Source organism: Plodia interpunctella, chromosome 2 (assembly GCF_027563975.2).
Source record: "Plodia interpunctella isolate USDA-ARS_2022_Savannah chromosome 2, ilPloInte3.2, whole genome shotgun sequence".
NCBI lineage: Eukaryota > Metazoa > Arthropoda > Insecta > Lepidoptera > Pyralidae > Plodia > Plodia interpunctella.
In genome coordinates, this window is record NC_071295.1 from 8,923,926 (window position 1) to 8,940,835 (window position 16,910).

The window sequence follows — 16,910 nt, forward strand, 5'->3', positions numbered from 1 at the left end:
CAGTAAAAAAATATTACTTTTGTTATTCTTTGTACTATGAGTACTATGAATCATGAAGTTATTATTTGCGGTTTTGAAAAAGTGCTTTAGCAGGTACCTACCTAAACGTAGGCAGGTATCTAATCAAATTCATAGACAAACGAGTTCTCGGTGTTCTGTGGGAATACCAGTTATTTACATAATCCAGATAAAATATACCCAAATGAGAAATATAGATAAAAGAAATATGTGAACTACCTATGGTACTTATAGGTACCTTCATCACAAATTTGAAGTCTACTGGTACATTAGTTAGGTTTCTCATGATGTGCATTCAGTTAGACAGACAAACATTTACAAAATTGCAGCAATTCATTTAATGTTATACCGACTACACACCATCGCTGAACTCAGTCACCCATCAAACTCAGATATCGACGCGATTGCACGAACATTAACGTAGTTTTTTAAAGTGCTTTTATTTACTACAATGGAAAATCAGCAATGTATACCGAATCCGCCAATGTTTGACGAACTGTTCAATCAATGATTGTGTGTAGTTGGCGTTAAGTACAATTTTTTTTCCAAAAAATATACAATGTAACCTTACCCTTCTCCTAGTATTGATTAGCGCCATCTATTGATGCTAAAGATTAAATTTATTGTGTTGCCAGTATATGATTCCTAAAAAATAGTTTCGCTGAAGGCAAGAGAAAATAAAATCTATTTTCATACAGAACAGAATGTATGTAAAATTGCCCAAGTAATGAAATGAAACTAGCACAAGATGAGGATTTTTTTACGCTGGTAACACAAACCAAGAGGTCGATATAGCTGGCAGTCACTGTCAGTGTCAGTCATTACGCTGTCATTCAATGTCATTGTCACTTTTGTTGAGTTGCTTTTAGGTTATTAGTGAGCGTTTGTTTTTATTTACATTATTTTATATCTTATTAATTAATAGTTTATATTGTAAATCTATTCTAAGAAATTATTACCGCTAATTTGGCCTTTCAAAAGACGTCCAATATGGCTGGACAAGGACACCAGTTCCCTGGAAACTTTCAGGGTAATTCTGGTAACATGAGATCGAGTTTCGGCGTTGGCGGTGGACCCATGGGCGGTCAGATGCCAGGCATGCCAAATCAACTAACTGGTAAGGGTCCAGAAGGCTGTTTTGTTTACTGAATGTGAAATTGTAAAGAACACTGTGTCTGGGTATAAATTCCTCCAACTGATGGCTATAACATCATTGATTCCAACTACTTCCAAGCTTCTCAGTCATTGACGTTATCTTTACGTTTTTTCATATAATTCCTAAGTGTATAACTTCAAATAAAAGTAGATACCGTCATCCATCATTGAGGTTATTTATGTTTCTGCTTTTTTGATGGATTTGTATGACCAGGAGTCTCAAAAGTTAATGATGGACTATAATTTACCAGAATTTTTATGGATATAATATTTTGTGAACATTTTTAATTTTAGGTGTAATGGGGGGTCCAATGGGAAATCCTGGTGGGATGGTGGGAATGGGGAACCAAATGGTGCCACCTTATGGAGCAGCTATTCAGAATCAAATGGGAAATATGGGGATGGCCCCACAGGTTTGTTTGTAAATTATAGTGATGTGTGAATAATGATTATTCAGAAAATGGCAATACATTTGTATTGCCAATTTCTGTTAAACACAAAACACTTCAGTAGGATGTGTGTACAGTAATTTATCCATATATAAATAGTTGCCTTACTTTGTCCTTCTATGTCCTAAGAACAACATATTAAGAAGTTTATAGGTTGAATGTGAAATTTTGACTGAAAGCTTGAACCAATACTTTGTTGGACACTTGGACACTATGTCTTCTAAAAACAATTTTCAATGATTTCAGGGCATGGGAGTAGGTGTGGGTGGTGCTCAAGGAGGTGGCCTTGGACCACAACAAGTGCAGCAACAAGGTAGATACTACTACATTTATCTCTTTCTCATCTTATAGTCATCCCAGTTGGTTCCTAAGCTGTAATTTTTATAAAATTGTGAATATTTAAAAAATGACTTATTCGTTTTTGTTGCCCCAATGAACTTAAAAATTCTATTGACAGATCCTACATACCTTTTCAATTTCATCAAAATCAGACCAACGGTTTAAAAGTTATCGCCTTACAAACATACATACAAGAAATTTATTTTTGCCCAAAGTTAATTTGTAGATGGTCAAAAACTATACAATGGAATTTGATGCAGCTTTTTTTAATAGATAGAGTGATTCAAAAGGAAAGTTTATATCTATTACCATGCACAATATTGCACCCATGTGAATCCGGGGCAGGCGGCTAGTAGTTCTTAACGTGATACATAAATAGGTAATGTAAAGTAAAGAAATGTTTGTTGTAAAGTAATGCCGGCGGGAGGCGCGGTGACGGCCGCGGCGCCGTCGCCCGCCGCGCCGCCCGCCGCGCCGCCCGCGCAGCCCAAGGAGTTCAACACAGCTTCTTTATGCAAGTGAGTTTAAAGTCCTCTTTTCTACTTCATTTTTTAATTCAGCAGAAAAAAAATCTCAATTTAATAGATAATAGAACTACATGGAATGGGTGGATTACTCATATTCTATTTATGCTTACGTGTTTTTAACAAATGCACAATTTTGTAAACACATTTAACAGAATTTTGAATTGCTTCCTGTATAAAAAGAAGAATTGCAAAAATGTGAATTTATTTATCACCAGATTTGGACAAGAGACAGTTCAAGACATTGTCAGCAGAACACAAGATGTCTTCCAGACTCTAAAAGCCATTCAGGTAAAAAAACAAATATGATTATCCTTTTGAATACAATAATAATACACACATTAGATTTCACCCGCGCCAATTTCCTACTGGGACAATACTTATTTCCGACATGAAAGGAAAACGACATTTCAAGAATATTGATGTACGCTTTAGTCTCATAATACATAATTATTACATAATTATTATTAAATCATGAGGACTGAAAAGGTAGACAGATAATAGACAAACATACTCACACAACAATAACAATATTTCAGCCTCCAAACGGAACACAACACGGCGAAAACGCCAGCAACGATAAAAAGGCAAAGATGCAAGAACAACTCAGGACAATCCGACTGCTCTTCAAACGTCTTCGGCTTATTTACGAAAAGTGCAATGAGACATGCCAGGTAATAAAGTGATCTGTTTTTTACAAATTTGTTATGAACAGGCTATAAATTCGCAATTTAGCCGTTTGTCTGGGCTCTTTCTGGGTGAGGATTCTTGACTGCTTCATTAGTCTTGTCAGCTCAATTCCTTTATGAAACGAAGCACCGCCTATGGTTTTGCTCATGGTCCCTGGGTTTCCCGGGAACTCTTATAGCCGGATATATATATCACTAAAGTAATAGTCCCGAGACATGAAACCTGACATAAAATTCCTGTACAGGAACACATGCGTAAAAAATGTTTATGATGCATTTATTTCAGGGTATGGAATACACACATATGGAAAGTTTAATTCCTTTGAAAGACGAGGCGGAAAATAAGACATTGGACGAGAGGAGGAACACTGAGTCATACAGGCTTGCTTTGGAAGAGAATCGGGAACTTACTGAACAGGTATGATGATGTATTACTGTTGACAAGCTTGATACATACTGCTATGTCCCTATTAGATCTCTATTACCTTCCCATTAGAACTCTAATAGACGCTTTTATAAATTCACTCATACCCATACTCATTTTATATATGTGAAATTGTTTTTTTTCTTACACGTCAAAGAATCATTTGAGTAATTCGACATTCGACCTACCGCCCAACAAACAGCGCTCAAACTGAAATAAAAAATATTCGCTATAAAACATGTTGCAGTGTGACCAGATTCATGGATGCATTTTCTCTCCAAGTCCGACGAATTTTTAACGCGTCCCTAACAAAATGTGTTTTCTTTTTCAGGTGGTGTTAAAAAATAAGCAATTGAAAGAAGTGATCACTAATTTAAGGACAATAATATGGGAAATTAATGTGATGTTAACGATGCGGAGATCCTAATTAGGTTGTTTAATAGATAAGTGTAATTTTAGGTACCTACCGCATCACTACATAGTATAAAACAAAGTCGCTTTCTCTGTCCCTATATCCCTATGTACGCTTAAATCTTTAAAACTACGCAACGGATTTTGATGCGGGTTTTATTTATATATAGTTTGATTCCTGAGGAAGGCTTAGGTGTATATTTTATTAAGGTTTTACCTGAGCGAAGTAGGGACGGGTCGCTATTTATTCATAAAATGTTACATACAATTTTTTTTGTTACACTTATGCTGTCTCATTCTTTCAACTTTGAAAGAAATATATTTGAAACAAAAATATTGTTGGATAAGAATAGACATATTTTAACTGAAATTGATTTTTATGAATAATAATGATACAAATTGATGTAGGCTACCAGAATAGGATGCCTAATTATTTTGTTGACTATACCTCTTAAAATGTTGATTTTTTTAATTTTTGTCAACGAATTTTATAAGAAATTAATTATTATAAGAAAAGCAGAAGTAAGGTATTAATTACTTAACATTTAGATTTTGTTGTGCGTTGTAAACTTTCAAGTTTTTTTTATTATGTTGACAATAAAATAATACTTCGTATTTGTACTGGTAGCATTATAAACATAGTGTAGTTAGATGTAAATGAATGTTTGTGTACATACCTCTGGATTAAAGTAAATAGTTTACTCTTGTATTTTTTAACAATAACCATATAATTTCCAGGGCTGAAAAAGTTAATTTTTTTAGTCTCGATTTCGCCTAAATAATATTGGTTCTCTTTAAAAAATAAGAATTCGTGAACATTCCATAGAAATATTTTTTACCTCTTTTGCTTGAGAACTGACGAACCGAGAAACGTCTTCTGTTTTAAAATTTGTTTTAATATAATGATAAAGTCTGACTAAGTATCGTCTTAATAACTGAACAAACGAGATGTAATGAGCTATTTCATGAAGAGGCTGTCTGGCTTGTCCATGTATAAGTAAAATCATAAGATTTTCTCATTATGTAGATATATACAAAAAGTAATAAAACTAATTAAAACTAACGTGCTAACTTAATAAGGTGTAACGGTCTCGGCGGGTTTATTACCAATCACCTGCCTACTAAATGACAGCCGTTAAGCCAATACCTAGCTTTAATTATTTACGATAAGAGCGTGACGAGTTTAATATTTTACCATCAACCGGAGAAATTAGAAACACACTTTTTCTATCGTTTTATCTGAAAACTAGATTATTTTTGATTAATAATATTATTTTTGTGTAAACTTTCTTTGATATTTTGTCAACCAATGTTTAACAGTACAGGTACACCAAACTTTAAAGTCTTTCTTATTAACAAGTACCAATTGTAACACTAGATTTTTTAATATTTATGCATGTGATTTTAGTTGGAAATGAATTTGTGGCTTTAAATTGCGTCATTATGGACACTGTAGGAAAAATCAAGTAGGTATTAAAAATAAATTATTTACTTCAATATTACATTACATTCGTTACACAATAAATAATATCAAAGCGAATGGCAAGCTCGACTCGATTGAGTATTATCATTATAAAAACTTAAGTACGTCCTATAGCACCCTCTATCTACGTTCGATCGGTTTCGTGAGTTCGAGTTCGCTGGCTTTTTTCTTTTTTTCTAGAATTTTCTTTTCGTACGGGCGGCGGTCGATGGATTCCTGTTGTGGGACTTCCGGAATTTCTGCTTGTGGCTGATCAGCCTGTTCGGGTGTTTCTGCTTGGTCGGCTTCTGGGATTTCGACAGCGGCTTCCAGGTGTTTGCCCACGCTGCGGCCGGCTGGGAGCGCGTGGAAGGCTTCCGCCAGATCTGGGTTAATTTCCTCTAGAGGCGTGTCCCCGGTCCTGATGTACACAGGGACGTAGCCGGGGACTGGTGGCAGGAACTGCCATTTGGGGCGGGCCTCTAAAATTAAAAATAAAATGATTTAGGTGTACGTTATCATATTATGTTTGTTCTTGGTGTGTGCTTAATGTACTTTTATTTTGTCGAAACTTGCTGATCGATCATTTCCACTTAGATATTTTATCAGCAAGTTACAAAAAAATTACATAGCAAATAATTTTAAAGATTTCGGCCACTTTCCCCAACTTAAGTAAAAGTTTCGATATCAATTCAATGGGCAAATATAGGCAACATAAGATTTTATTAATTTTTTAAAATTAAAATTCTGAATATTCTGACTACATGAAGCGTAGCACAGATTAACTAGATAAATACATCCCAGTCCAAGTCCCTGAATCGCAATAACTGGAGATGTGCGCAAGCGCATGCACTCGCCTCGTGTATAAAGATAACTCGCAGATTGCACTAGAACAGACAATTTTCTCAGGTCATAAACCTATTAGTTTTATTGGTCAACGGTCAACTTCCTATCGTACTTGCGAACTGCATCTTAGCTAACTGATACTGTAAATTGCGATAAATCTGGGAAACGTAGACAGAGAAAGACTATGTCATCTCTTTCATTTTGCTTATAGAAGAAAGATAATTGCGTATTAGATATACACGGGAAAGAGTGATAATGTATCCTTTATCCTTCACCATATGCCTGGTTTAGCAAGGCACTTTGTATGAGATGCCGGGGAAGTATACATACATTTTCTGTCTCGTTTGGGTACGCCCCTAATCGTCTTTAGACTGGTGAGACGTATGTAGTAAACAGCATGTCAATCTATCCAAAATTATTGCAAATTCGCCCTTATCACTGTTGCATAGAGTTCTATGCAGGGAAACTTGATGTGCAAATTACTATAATATATTCTTTCACCAGGTTTTTACAGTTTATTAATTTAACGATCTTTTTATTATCTTTTGCATATAGAATGGTAGTAGTCTGTAACGAAATACTAGTTATATAATGAGAACTCCTGAGTTACGCCCCGTTAAAACTAGTTTTAAAGTTATTGCCTAAGTGTTTATTTTTAATTATGGATCAAGTAGGTGAGTTCTAATCACAGAGCACACATTGGATCATACCCTGAAGTATGGGTACGTGAGAATAAGTCCCAAGTATTTGCACGTGACGGGAATGGAACCCAGGACCTCTAACTAGCTTTCAATCATGTCGACCTTGATGACTGCGTCATGGGTAATTTTAATGGAATTTTCATCAAGTAGAAAGCATGAAAATGAAATGAGAATTTTGAAAATTGTTGCCCCCGAGCATACAAAGTCTCCATAAAATACATCTAAGTATCTTTTTTTTATTTTGGTTTTGAAAAATACTTTTACAAAATTAATTGGCGTAGAACCTAAAGACTTATTTCAGTGTTTATTGTAAACAAAATCGTGCGATACGTGTGCAATTTTAATAATGGAAGTGTTTAGTTTTATTACTAATTGCCGTTATAACAGCTTCTAATCGATTAGACAATTGAAAACGACTCTACCTGTTTGTTTAATTGTAAATTACTGTTACAATAGCCTCTGAAGGCCTCTCGTCCTTCTTTTCTAGAGTGTTAATGGCTACTACTGGTGTCAGATTTTATTCAAGTCGTCTAAAGGTATCTGACATGACTTTTATGACTACCTACCTAGTGGCACTTGTCACTAGGTAGTCGTAAAACTTACATTGCATGCGATTACTTAATCGCATAACAAGCACGCGAACACACTAGTGAACTTAAACTGTCAACCAGTGTGCAGGTTTCTTCACGATGCTTTCCTTATTCGAAGTAACTAAAACACACACAAGTTATATACAAAAAACTACAGCATAATGACACACTATACTTAACAAACTAACGAAATTATATTTAACACTGAACTGTAACATTAACACTACTTGTAGCTAATCGTGTAACAGTAAAATACTTTAGATCCATTTATGAAACGTACTTTAATGGTATTATTTCAAACTATAGTGTCAGTTTGATTTACACCAAAGTGTCAATTTGATGCGCACTTTCCTGTCAAAGTGCGTTGACACAGCCTCCAGCGCAGGCGCACGTCTGCCGGCGCTGCACATTATAACAACTTTTATTTATTTAATGGACGAACGTACAATTAAATTATCTTGGAAACACAATAAAGCAATCGAAAACGCTAGACAAAACTCATTTGTTGTCGGGATGTTAACTTTTATGAAGACGTTGGCACTAGTTAAAAGATTCATGGTATTCCAGAGAAATGGCTAATCCTATTGTAGGACCTTAGAAGGAATTCGATTATAACTAACTAGCGACTCGCCCAGGCTTCGCTCGCTAAAACCATAATAAAAAGTAGCCTATGTCACTCCTGAAGGTTTCGCCTACCTCTGTGCCAATTTTCATCAAAATCGGCCAATTAGTTTTTGAGTTTATCTATTACAAACAAAATTACAAATCTTTTCTCTTTATAATATTAGTATGGATAGTTATACAGCCTTTAATTTAGTTAAATACCTACATTCTTCTTCTTATCGAGAGTGTTTATTAACACTGGTGTCCGATTTTATTCCAGTCGTCTAAAGGCATCTGACATGACTTTAGGTATAAGTAACATTGAATAAGTTATACTACAATAGATTGTATTTATCTGAATAAATGAATTAAAGAGATAAGCCTTGTTTTTTTATTTGCGTTCGCATGAGATGACGTGCTTTGCGAATTTCTGCGTACGTTTTAACGTTAAAGTTGGCGGTGCAACTCACTCTTAGAATCTACAGTTTAAAATGTCATTTATTGCATTTCTAACTTGACAATAGATGATTTTGATATATTTTTTTTATGATTATGATTCAAATAAATTAATTTCAGTATACAAAGTCACATTCTTGGATGTTTCATATAAACGACATCAACGCCCTTAGAGTCCTGAAGGATCTGTTATTGCGTTTTACTATTTTTATCGTATTCTGTTTTCTTTGGCTTGGTATAATTACCTAGTCAATATACACCTATAACCTACTTGCTATTGCATTCTACATATAAAGTAGCGAAGTACCCAATAAGATGAAATGTGAACGTACTCATGCAACTTTCGCCTAACGGTGAGGTCCATCCGTCGCAGCCTCATAGTTTTTGCTTCTCCAAATACTAACAGTATTCGGACAATTTCTCATGTGTCCGAAACCAGCCAACGTAATCTTTATTGCATTTGTAATAAAGGACAGTTTGCGTTGGAGTTTGGGGAAACATCCATCGATCGTAAGAGTTTCGGCCCAGATTGTTTAAGCAATCAAAACAGTTGAACATAGGTGAGCTATTGTCGTGTCTAAATACAGGAAGTAGATCTTACATAGTATCTACTGTTTGTTCATGGCTAGATTTTTTTATTATTATTATACATCTGGTTAAAGTTTTCATACAGGTTGGTATGTTAGATTCAAAATACGAAGGGTATTCGATAGTGTTTTTTTTTAAGTTTTCTTCTGCATACGTAAAAATGGATTTTTATCGACGTCATTTTTTTTAACATATGCTCAGTACTGAAAATCTGAATTACGACTTCTTATACTATATCCGATCAGCTAATCTGCCGATTTGTATGAGACGTTACTTGTTGACATAAGATTTTTTTTTAAAACCATCTCAGTACTAACTTTCAACCCATACAATTTGTGAAGTGCTAAAAACATCGCCCTAAATGTCCTCTAAATTGTGGAATGAATATACACACGACCTACCAACCTTCATATTGATTAATAATAAATGACATACTTTGTTTTAAAAATAACTAATGCGCAATTTGATTCGAACCCGTAACCTGACCAAGAAAAATGTTTTATCTCGTGTCTCGTGGGAGATGCATGCGGAGTATTGATAACCTTTGTATACTAAATCTAGTTTGTAAATATATAAGACAATCCATATATAATTTCGTTTGCGATATGCAGAGACTAGGGACTTCTAATTGCCACGATTCTCTATTCTATACTAATCACTTTCTCAATAATTTGTAAGTTAGCATAAGATTATCATAGTATGTATTATTTTTTGGTTTACCTGACCCAATAAAAAGGAACAAAATCTCTTTATAATTTAATTTTCAACATTTCTCTCTCTCACATTCATCTTATAGTTTTCCCGGTATCTTCCTCGGCCGTTGAGCGTCGGAGCCCAGGGTCCGCTTTCTACTTACTCTACTTTTTCGTCTATATTTCGCACGGTCATCGACATCCCTAGATGTCAAGACAATTTTTAACATCTTTCATTTGCTTATAAAATGCGATGACTTTGAACACAATCCTATTTTTGCAACAGGTTTTCTAAAACCCCATAAAAGTGCGTTATTATCAACAGGGTTATAAGTTTGTTTCCATGTTTGTATGGACACATCTAGAGCCTCTGTCATGCTACATTAAAATCCTATTTTAAAAAATTGCTATCGTGTTTAAGGTACTGGTTCATCCAGCTTGACAAGTTATCCTGTTATTAAGTAGCTATAAAGCTTTAATTCCAACTTGTCCGTTTATTGGACAAACCTATGGTTACGTTATTCTATATCGATAACTTAAATCGTTATAATTTTAAAACTAGAATAAAACAATAACAATATAATTTGTTATTGTATCCAACTATTGGAAAGCGAATAAATTTATATTATAAAATGAAATTGAAGATCATAAATTGGAAATAATAGTAAATAAATAAATACTTATTTTATATGTGATATATTTTAAATGTTAATTGCAGACTTTTTGTAATAGGAGAAACTTGTAGTCACGAGAAAGGTATGAGAATCGTATGGATCTCGTTTTGTTTCTTTAAGCTGGTTGTAGAAATGTACACAATCGACCGCATATCAAGTAACGTATATATAGACCTTTATGCACCAGTAATAACGGTAAATTTGCAATGCGTGTAAGTTGATGTGCGTTCGACTGTACCGGCTACTTGTTTAGACTTATACGATAAAGTGCCTGGTCTGACTCTTACATTGACCTACTTTCATGGTCATCACTGTACATGCACATGGAGCGCCATTTCGCTAGCTTTTTCAGCATATTCTTTATTACTTATGCTCCCATAAGGATTTCATAAAGTATAAATACAAACTACTGGCATTTCAGTCAGTCCAGAATTCATCTTACCCCAATATTAGTCTGAAAACCTGCAATCTTCACCGCGTAATGCGCGAGAAACATCAAATCTCACAAACTGTCGCTTTTATTATATCACTAAGATTGCAACCTAGATGTTCCTGTATCGAGACGTCGGGACAGAGTCATTGTCCTGTCCAGTGGCGTGTAACTAACCCGGACCAGAACGAGTCGATCGTGTTTGTTTTTGCATTATTATAAAATTCTTTTACTTTACGATCCCACTTCGACTTTACCGCCAAAATGATAATACAATGCTACTTCTACACTACCAGCGCAACTTTAACGTAAATAACCGCGGTAATGGACTCTGTAGCGTACGGTTAATGATTAATATGTAATTTAGCGAGGCCAATTAACTTTTTTTGTGAAGCTCGAACTCATTTAAAAGCTCCGAAGCTAACCACAATTGGTTGGTAATTCTTAGAATCATGATATCATTAGGCACTTTCAATTTTTCATTACGAATTTTAAAAAATATAAAATCATGCTTGACTAACTACGTTTTATATCTATTTCGGTGCATTTTTTGTATTATAATCGCATCGATAGTTTGAATATAATTTCTAATCTTGATCTTGAATGTGTCTTATCTGAGAATTTTCCTGTTTTCTTTCTCAGCCGTTAGCATTACTATAAAACTTTAGACATTGTGTTCGCATAATAAAACTGCGGACGTAGTTTTATTATGCGAACATATTATGTCTGATGTTTTATATTAAGATTTTAATTTTACTACTTATGTACTTTTTCGCATTCGTTTTCGCAGACTTATATTTTATTTTTCTCGATTCAATCATGTTTGTTCGATGTAAAAGCTTAACTAGCGTTATTCAATATTATTAATTTAAATTAATATTCCGTTCGTCTTCACTTCACACATACCCGCGGTATATCTGTGTTATTAGAATAAGTTTTTATTACTTGTTATTTTCGTAGGTATATGTTCGCACTTTTTTGCTCGATCCATTATCGAACTGTTTAATTGTATGACGGTTTAGGTTACAAAAAATATCTTATATTATACAAAAAAGAGAGGGCACGATCGCGGAAAGGACTCACCATAAGCGTGACTCAAAACATGAGAACATCAAGTTAAAATATAACTTGTAAGTTAATATCGCGATCCATCCGCATTGTATTACAATATTGATTCATTATAATCGAGAAGAATGCCTTGAAATAATTTCTATTGTGTTTTACATTACAATATTTAACACACAATATTGAATGGGAAATAGTCTAATTTAAAAAAATAAGAGTTGCGTCAATTTAAAGTGTGATGTAAACTGGAGCAATATAATCTTTCTATATTTGTAGTTTTTTGTGGGATTCTGGTGCCCACTTGGATACGTACGTGTACCAGCATCTAGTTTAATTTAGACTATTCGTGTTCCCTTTATATAAATTTTATCAATGCATAATAAAATGCATTCTATTAATGGGTGAGAACAGGTATTTTATTATTCAAGTACCTTTGACGATTAATTTACACTCCACAACTAGGTTACTGTAGTACCTACCCGATCACTAGATTTACATCATAAATTAATAGAAAATAAATCTTCGCGCAACATTTACATATTTTAATACCAATATTGATTGTATTATTATTTTTATTTATTCTATAACTATAAACCGTTTCATTTAGATGATTTGTTATTAAATATCATGTTATTTTGAAAGTAATAAAAAAAATGGTAGAGAAGTGCACAGAGTTTAATAGGGTTCCGTATTGTACAAAAACCTTTTATGACCCTTTGGTACCAACAAACCTATCTAGTTAATTTTCTTTAAAAATGTAGGGAATTAAAAACTTATTTAAAAATTAAAAATGTTGGACATTTTAGACTTTTCAGAAACATGAAAATTGGCTTCAACTAAGCATATAATCCCTTTAAAAAATAAAATAGTCAATATTATATATTATCGATCTATATATAAAGTAAATTAAGTATATTATATTAAAATCGTAAAAGCTAGCGTGGAAATCCGATGAAAATCAATTTAAAAATATAAATTAAAACTTACCAACAGCTATAAATGAAATCACACATAACAGCACAAAGTACTTGTACATTGTTATTAAAATTAATTTATCTAACGGTCAATTCAAGTATATTTATATATGTAGAACACGCGCGGGCGTAGAGTATGAATGCAAGTCGGCGAGTGATGCGCGGGCGCACAGAACCGGATTAAAAACGTTAGGACTCACGCGCACCGCCTAGATCGAAGTCCCGCTGTATATAATACTTATCTCTAATCCAGAATTTGTTTGTAGTTCGAAAAAAAATAACAAATATAATGAAATTTAAAAAAAAATATAGATTCGTTACTAATACGAGTATGGTGCTAAGGTGACGGGGATAGAGAATTTATCAGTTGTTAATTATTTTAGTATAGATAGTTTTTAAAAGTAGGTTTGTTCAGTATGGTTCAGTCGATAACAATCTATTTCATGAAATGTTCTTCAGAAAAGGGTAAGAAAGGAAACAAACCGGTATTGTATATAGTAAATCCTCATGTGAACTAAACTGGAGTACCTTTAATTAAAACTATGGATAATCTAATCTTTCATCTGAGCGTTTACCCGGTTCTTCAGCCATTGCGCGTCGGAGCCCAAGGTCCGCTATCTAACGATAAATACTATAGATGGTATAAACATAAAGTATAAATGAATTAGGTTTTATTAGGTCGAAATAATGTATATATTTTCTGTTTTTGGATGGAATTTTTCCTGTTTTATTTTTACGGGTAGATTGCTTTACGCTATGTGAAAAATTTACATTACATTACTGGTGCGCAGATAGGATAGTAATAACGGCATCCTGCGCATGATTGCAGGCAAGCTGGAGATTGCCTGTATCTAAACCGTTGTTGAACTATTACCGGAAGGGTAGTGCAGGAATGATCTGTACAATAAAGGTTTTAATGAATTTTCTCTGACATGGTTCAGTGTACTAATTATGGTTCTTGGTCACTTACATACGAGTAACTGATTTTTTTAAAATAATAGTTTTTTGATTTTATTTATTCATGCTTGTTGACCTTTTTTAACGAAGCCTGTTGTGGGTGTATTGTTCAGTTTTAGTTACGATTAAAACTGTTGTATTTATATTTTTAACAGTGGATTTCAATTGAGTCGTGGAGTGATAGAAAATTGAATATAAGTAAAAAAACAGTTTAATGGTTTTATGAACATATACTTATTAACTACCTAATATAAATATATATTAAAAGCTTCAAACCCGCCATATTTTTAAAATACACTGTTCATCATTTACTATTATTCAAACATTATTAATTGTCTTTTCCTGGAAATTCTATGTTTTTCACGATTTAGCTCTTATCTATTATGTATTCTAGGTAATATTGCAAAATATTGACATTTATTTCAGAAATTATCATGGTTCCGTGTATATCAAATACAAAAAATGTTTGAGTCAGACAGGTGGTCGGTCCTAAACCTATAGGCGAAACCTAGATTTTAAAGTTTATTTTTTATGTGGGTCTTCGGCTTCGAAATACCTGTCTGCAGGTGTGACGGAACCTGCAGGTGTGAGGTTATAAAACTGATCAAGTTTTATAAAAATATACCTGTAGATAGGCAACAACAGCATTCCGAAAGAGGGGCAACAACAGAATTCTCAAACAGGGTGAACGGCAGGCCGGACTTAAAATCAGAGTCAAATCTTCAAAGTTCAAAGCTTTATTTTTATTACGCGGATCCCATGCTTTACAGCAGTGAATGAAATCAGTAGACGCAAGAATGAAAGAGAGAGATGTTGCTTTCTTTTTCTGTTTTAGCCTCCAGTAGGGGATCAAGTGGGGTCTAAGATAGGAATATAAAATATCCTTTTCCAATCACACATTTTTAATGTATGCATATATTTTATGGTGGAAACAAAAAAAATGTTCACATAAAATCGAATGAATTTAAACGAAACGAACCAGCGGGCAATAAATAACGAAGCCTTTTCTAAACTACGCGTTAACAAGGGAATAGGCCTCTGCTAATAGATAGCTATAAATATTCAACAAAGTAAAAGGCTGGTGAAAGCTTTCTGGAATAGTCATAACTCTAGCCTTTCAGTCGTTTTAGCAATAAATTCTACTTTTACATTTGAAGTAGGTACCACATTTGGCCTGACTAAATAAATATTTATGTAGCGGTTAATAGATACATGCAATTACATACATATATTGCATTGTACTTTAAAAGTAGGCAATGTACGTCGATTGACTCATTTTGACCTCACGACTCCGGTAATGACACCCTCAGGGGAGCCATCAAGAGCAGTTCTTATGTTGGGCCAATGTCTGCAGCCTGTATGATCTGGAAACGAAAACACATATGTATAGCCGTGTCGGAGAGACACTGAAGGGAATTTATATAGCGTGAAATCACGACCAATTCAATTTTGTAAAATTGATCGTAGGTTTATTTGAAGGATTATTTCGAACACCGAAGAGGTAATAAATAAACAAACGAACTTACTTTTTCCGGTTATTACTATAATCGGAAAAAGTTAGTATACGAGTAGTCAGTATTATTGATGTTGAGAATTCTATTGAGAGTAATATTAAAAAATGATATGAGAAAGAACCATTGTTAGGTATAATTTTTGAGGGTTGCAACACAAGGTCGCTGCAAGGCTGGCTGTTGGAGCATCGACCTGATGCGGTCGTTGACCCGTCCTGTCCACTGCCTCGCAATCCCGACTGAGAGATTATTAATACTAGAAGAAAATTATAGCCTTTTGCTAAATATCGTGCTGAACCACTTGCATACACTCCTACTACCTATATTATTTTTCAACGCATGTCCACATTTATTATTCCTTTTCAGAATTATATTTTATGGCGGAGTATCTATATAGGCGACTAGCATCATAGGAATTGAGTTAGGAAAAGAGGCCAGCAAATAACGTGGAAGTTAATCTTTCAAAAGGTTGGAAAATACTTAAGACTAATGGAGATAACTGGTGAAGCCTGAGAACAAAGCCGGACTATGCCGCCAGACAATCTGATCAGGTTGAAAATTTGTGTAAAATAATAAAAATATAATTTGTTAAGTTTTAAGAAACATTGTTAGAGTAAATAAAGGCTATTTTACAAGCTTCTATCTAACTTGCAATGTAACGAGGTGTCGGGTGGAATCTTACAACTCAATTTTGAAGCAGATATTTTCAACCGATTGCGCTGAAATTTTGTACACACGTTTACTTTAGATGCACTATTATGCATTATTATGATAATTATGACCTGGTGGTGCACCCAGGAACGGCTCCAAACGTAGGAATTCCTGAACGATTTACTGCACGGACATTATTTTTTGACACACATTAAATGCAATAACATCTCTCTGACAACAATAAAAGCTTGTGTCAAAAATGAATTGTCAAGAATGATGTTTTTTTTTGCCTTGTCTACTCGTAATACCTACATTAAGCTCACTGACCGCCAGCTCTTGGTCTTTGAGGACGTTATATTTACTCAAGTAAGCCCAATGACATGGCTTAACGATATAATGACATTTTAAGCCGTTCTATGTATGAAAAGTATTTGATTTTCTTGTAAAAACCGCATTGACTATGAAGGTATGGAGAGCCTTGTATATAACTTGACCTCTCATGATTCAGTGAAAGGAAAGTTATTTGTTTATTTTTACGTAGAAGTGATTATTTTTACTTTATCTATTACTACTTTATCTCTTATAAAGGTTTCTGTTAACTCGCTTATATGGCGAATGCGATCATCATCAAGTTTAACATTTGATTTAGAGAAATCCTGTTATTCATAAAAAAGATAAAATATGTTTTGTTTTGTTCTGTC

General features: G+C 34.0%; 2 protein-coding genes across 2 annotated transcripts; one reads left to right on the forward strand and one right to left on the reverse strand.

Annotated features, from left to right (window-relative positions):
• Nucleotides 1–795: 795 nt before the first annotated feature.
• Nucleotides 796–4,708, forward strand: MED30 (Mediator complex subunit 30). The gene is made up of 8 exons (XM_053766266.2): nucleotides 796–1,135; nucleotides 1,468–1,586; nucleotides 1,869–1,935; nucleotides 2,374–2,479; nucleotides 2,704–2,776; nucleotides 3,025–3,159; nucleotides 3,461–3,592; nucleotides 3,930–4,708. The coding sequence occupies exons 1-8, from the start codon at nucleotides 1,009–1,011 to the stop codon at nucleotides 4,023–4,025; spliced, it is 855 nt and encodes a 284-aa protein (XP_053622241.1). The 5' UTR covers nucleotides 796–1,008; the 3' UTR covers nucleotides 4,026–4,708.
• Nucleotides 4,709–5,476: 768 nt separating this feature from the next.
• Nucleotides 5,477–13,280, reverse strand: LOC128681949 (uncharacterized protein). Its single transcript, XM_053766314.2, has 2 exons — nucleotides 13,104–13,280; nucleotides 5,477–5,953 (listed from the first exon to the last, which is right to left on the reverse strand). The coding sequence occupies exons 1-2, from the start codon at nucleotides 13,150–13,152 to the stop codon at nucleotides 5,613–5,615; spliced, it is 390 nt and encodes a 129-aa protein (XP_053622289.1). The 5' UTR covers nucleotides 13,153–13,280; the 3' UTR covers nucleotides 5,477–5,612.
• Between the last annotated feature and the right edge of the window lie 3,630 nt (nucleotides 13,281–16,910).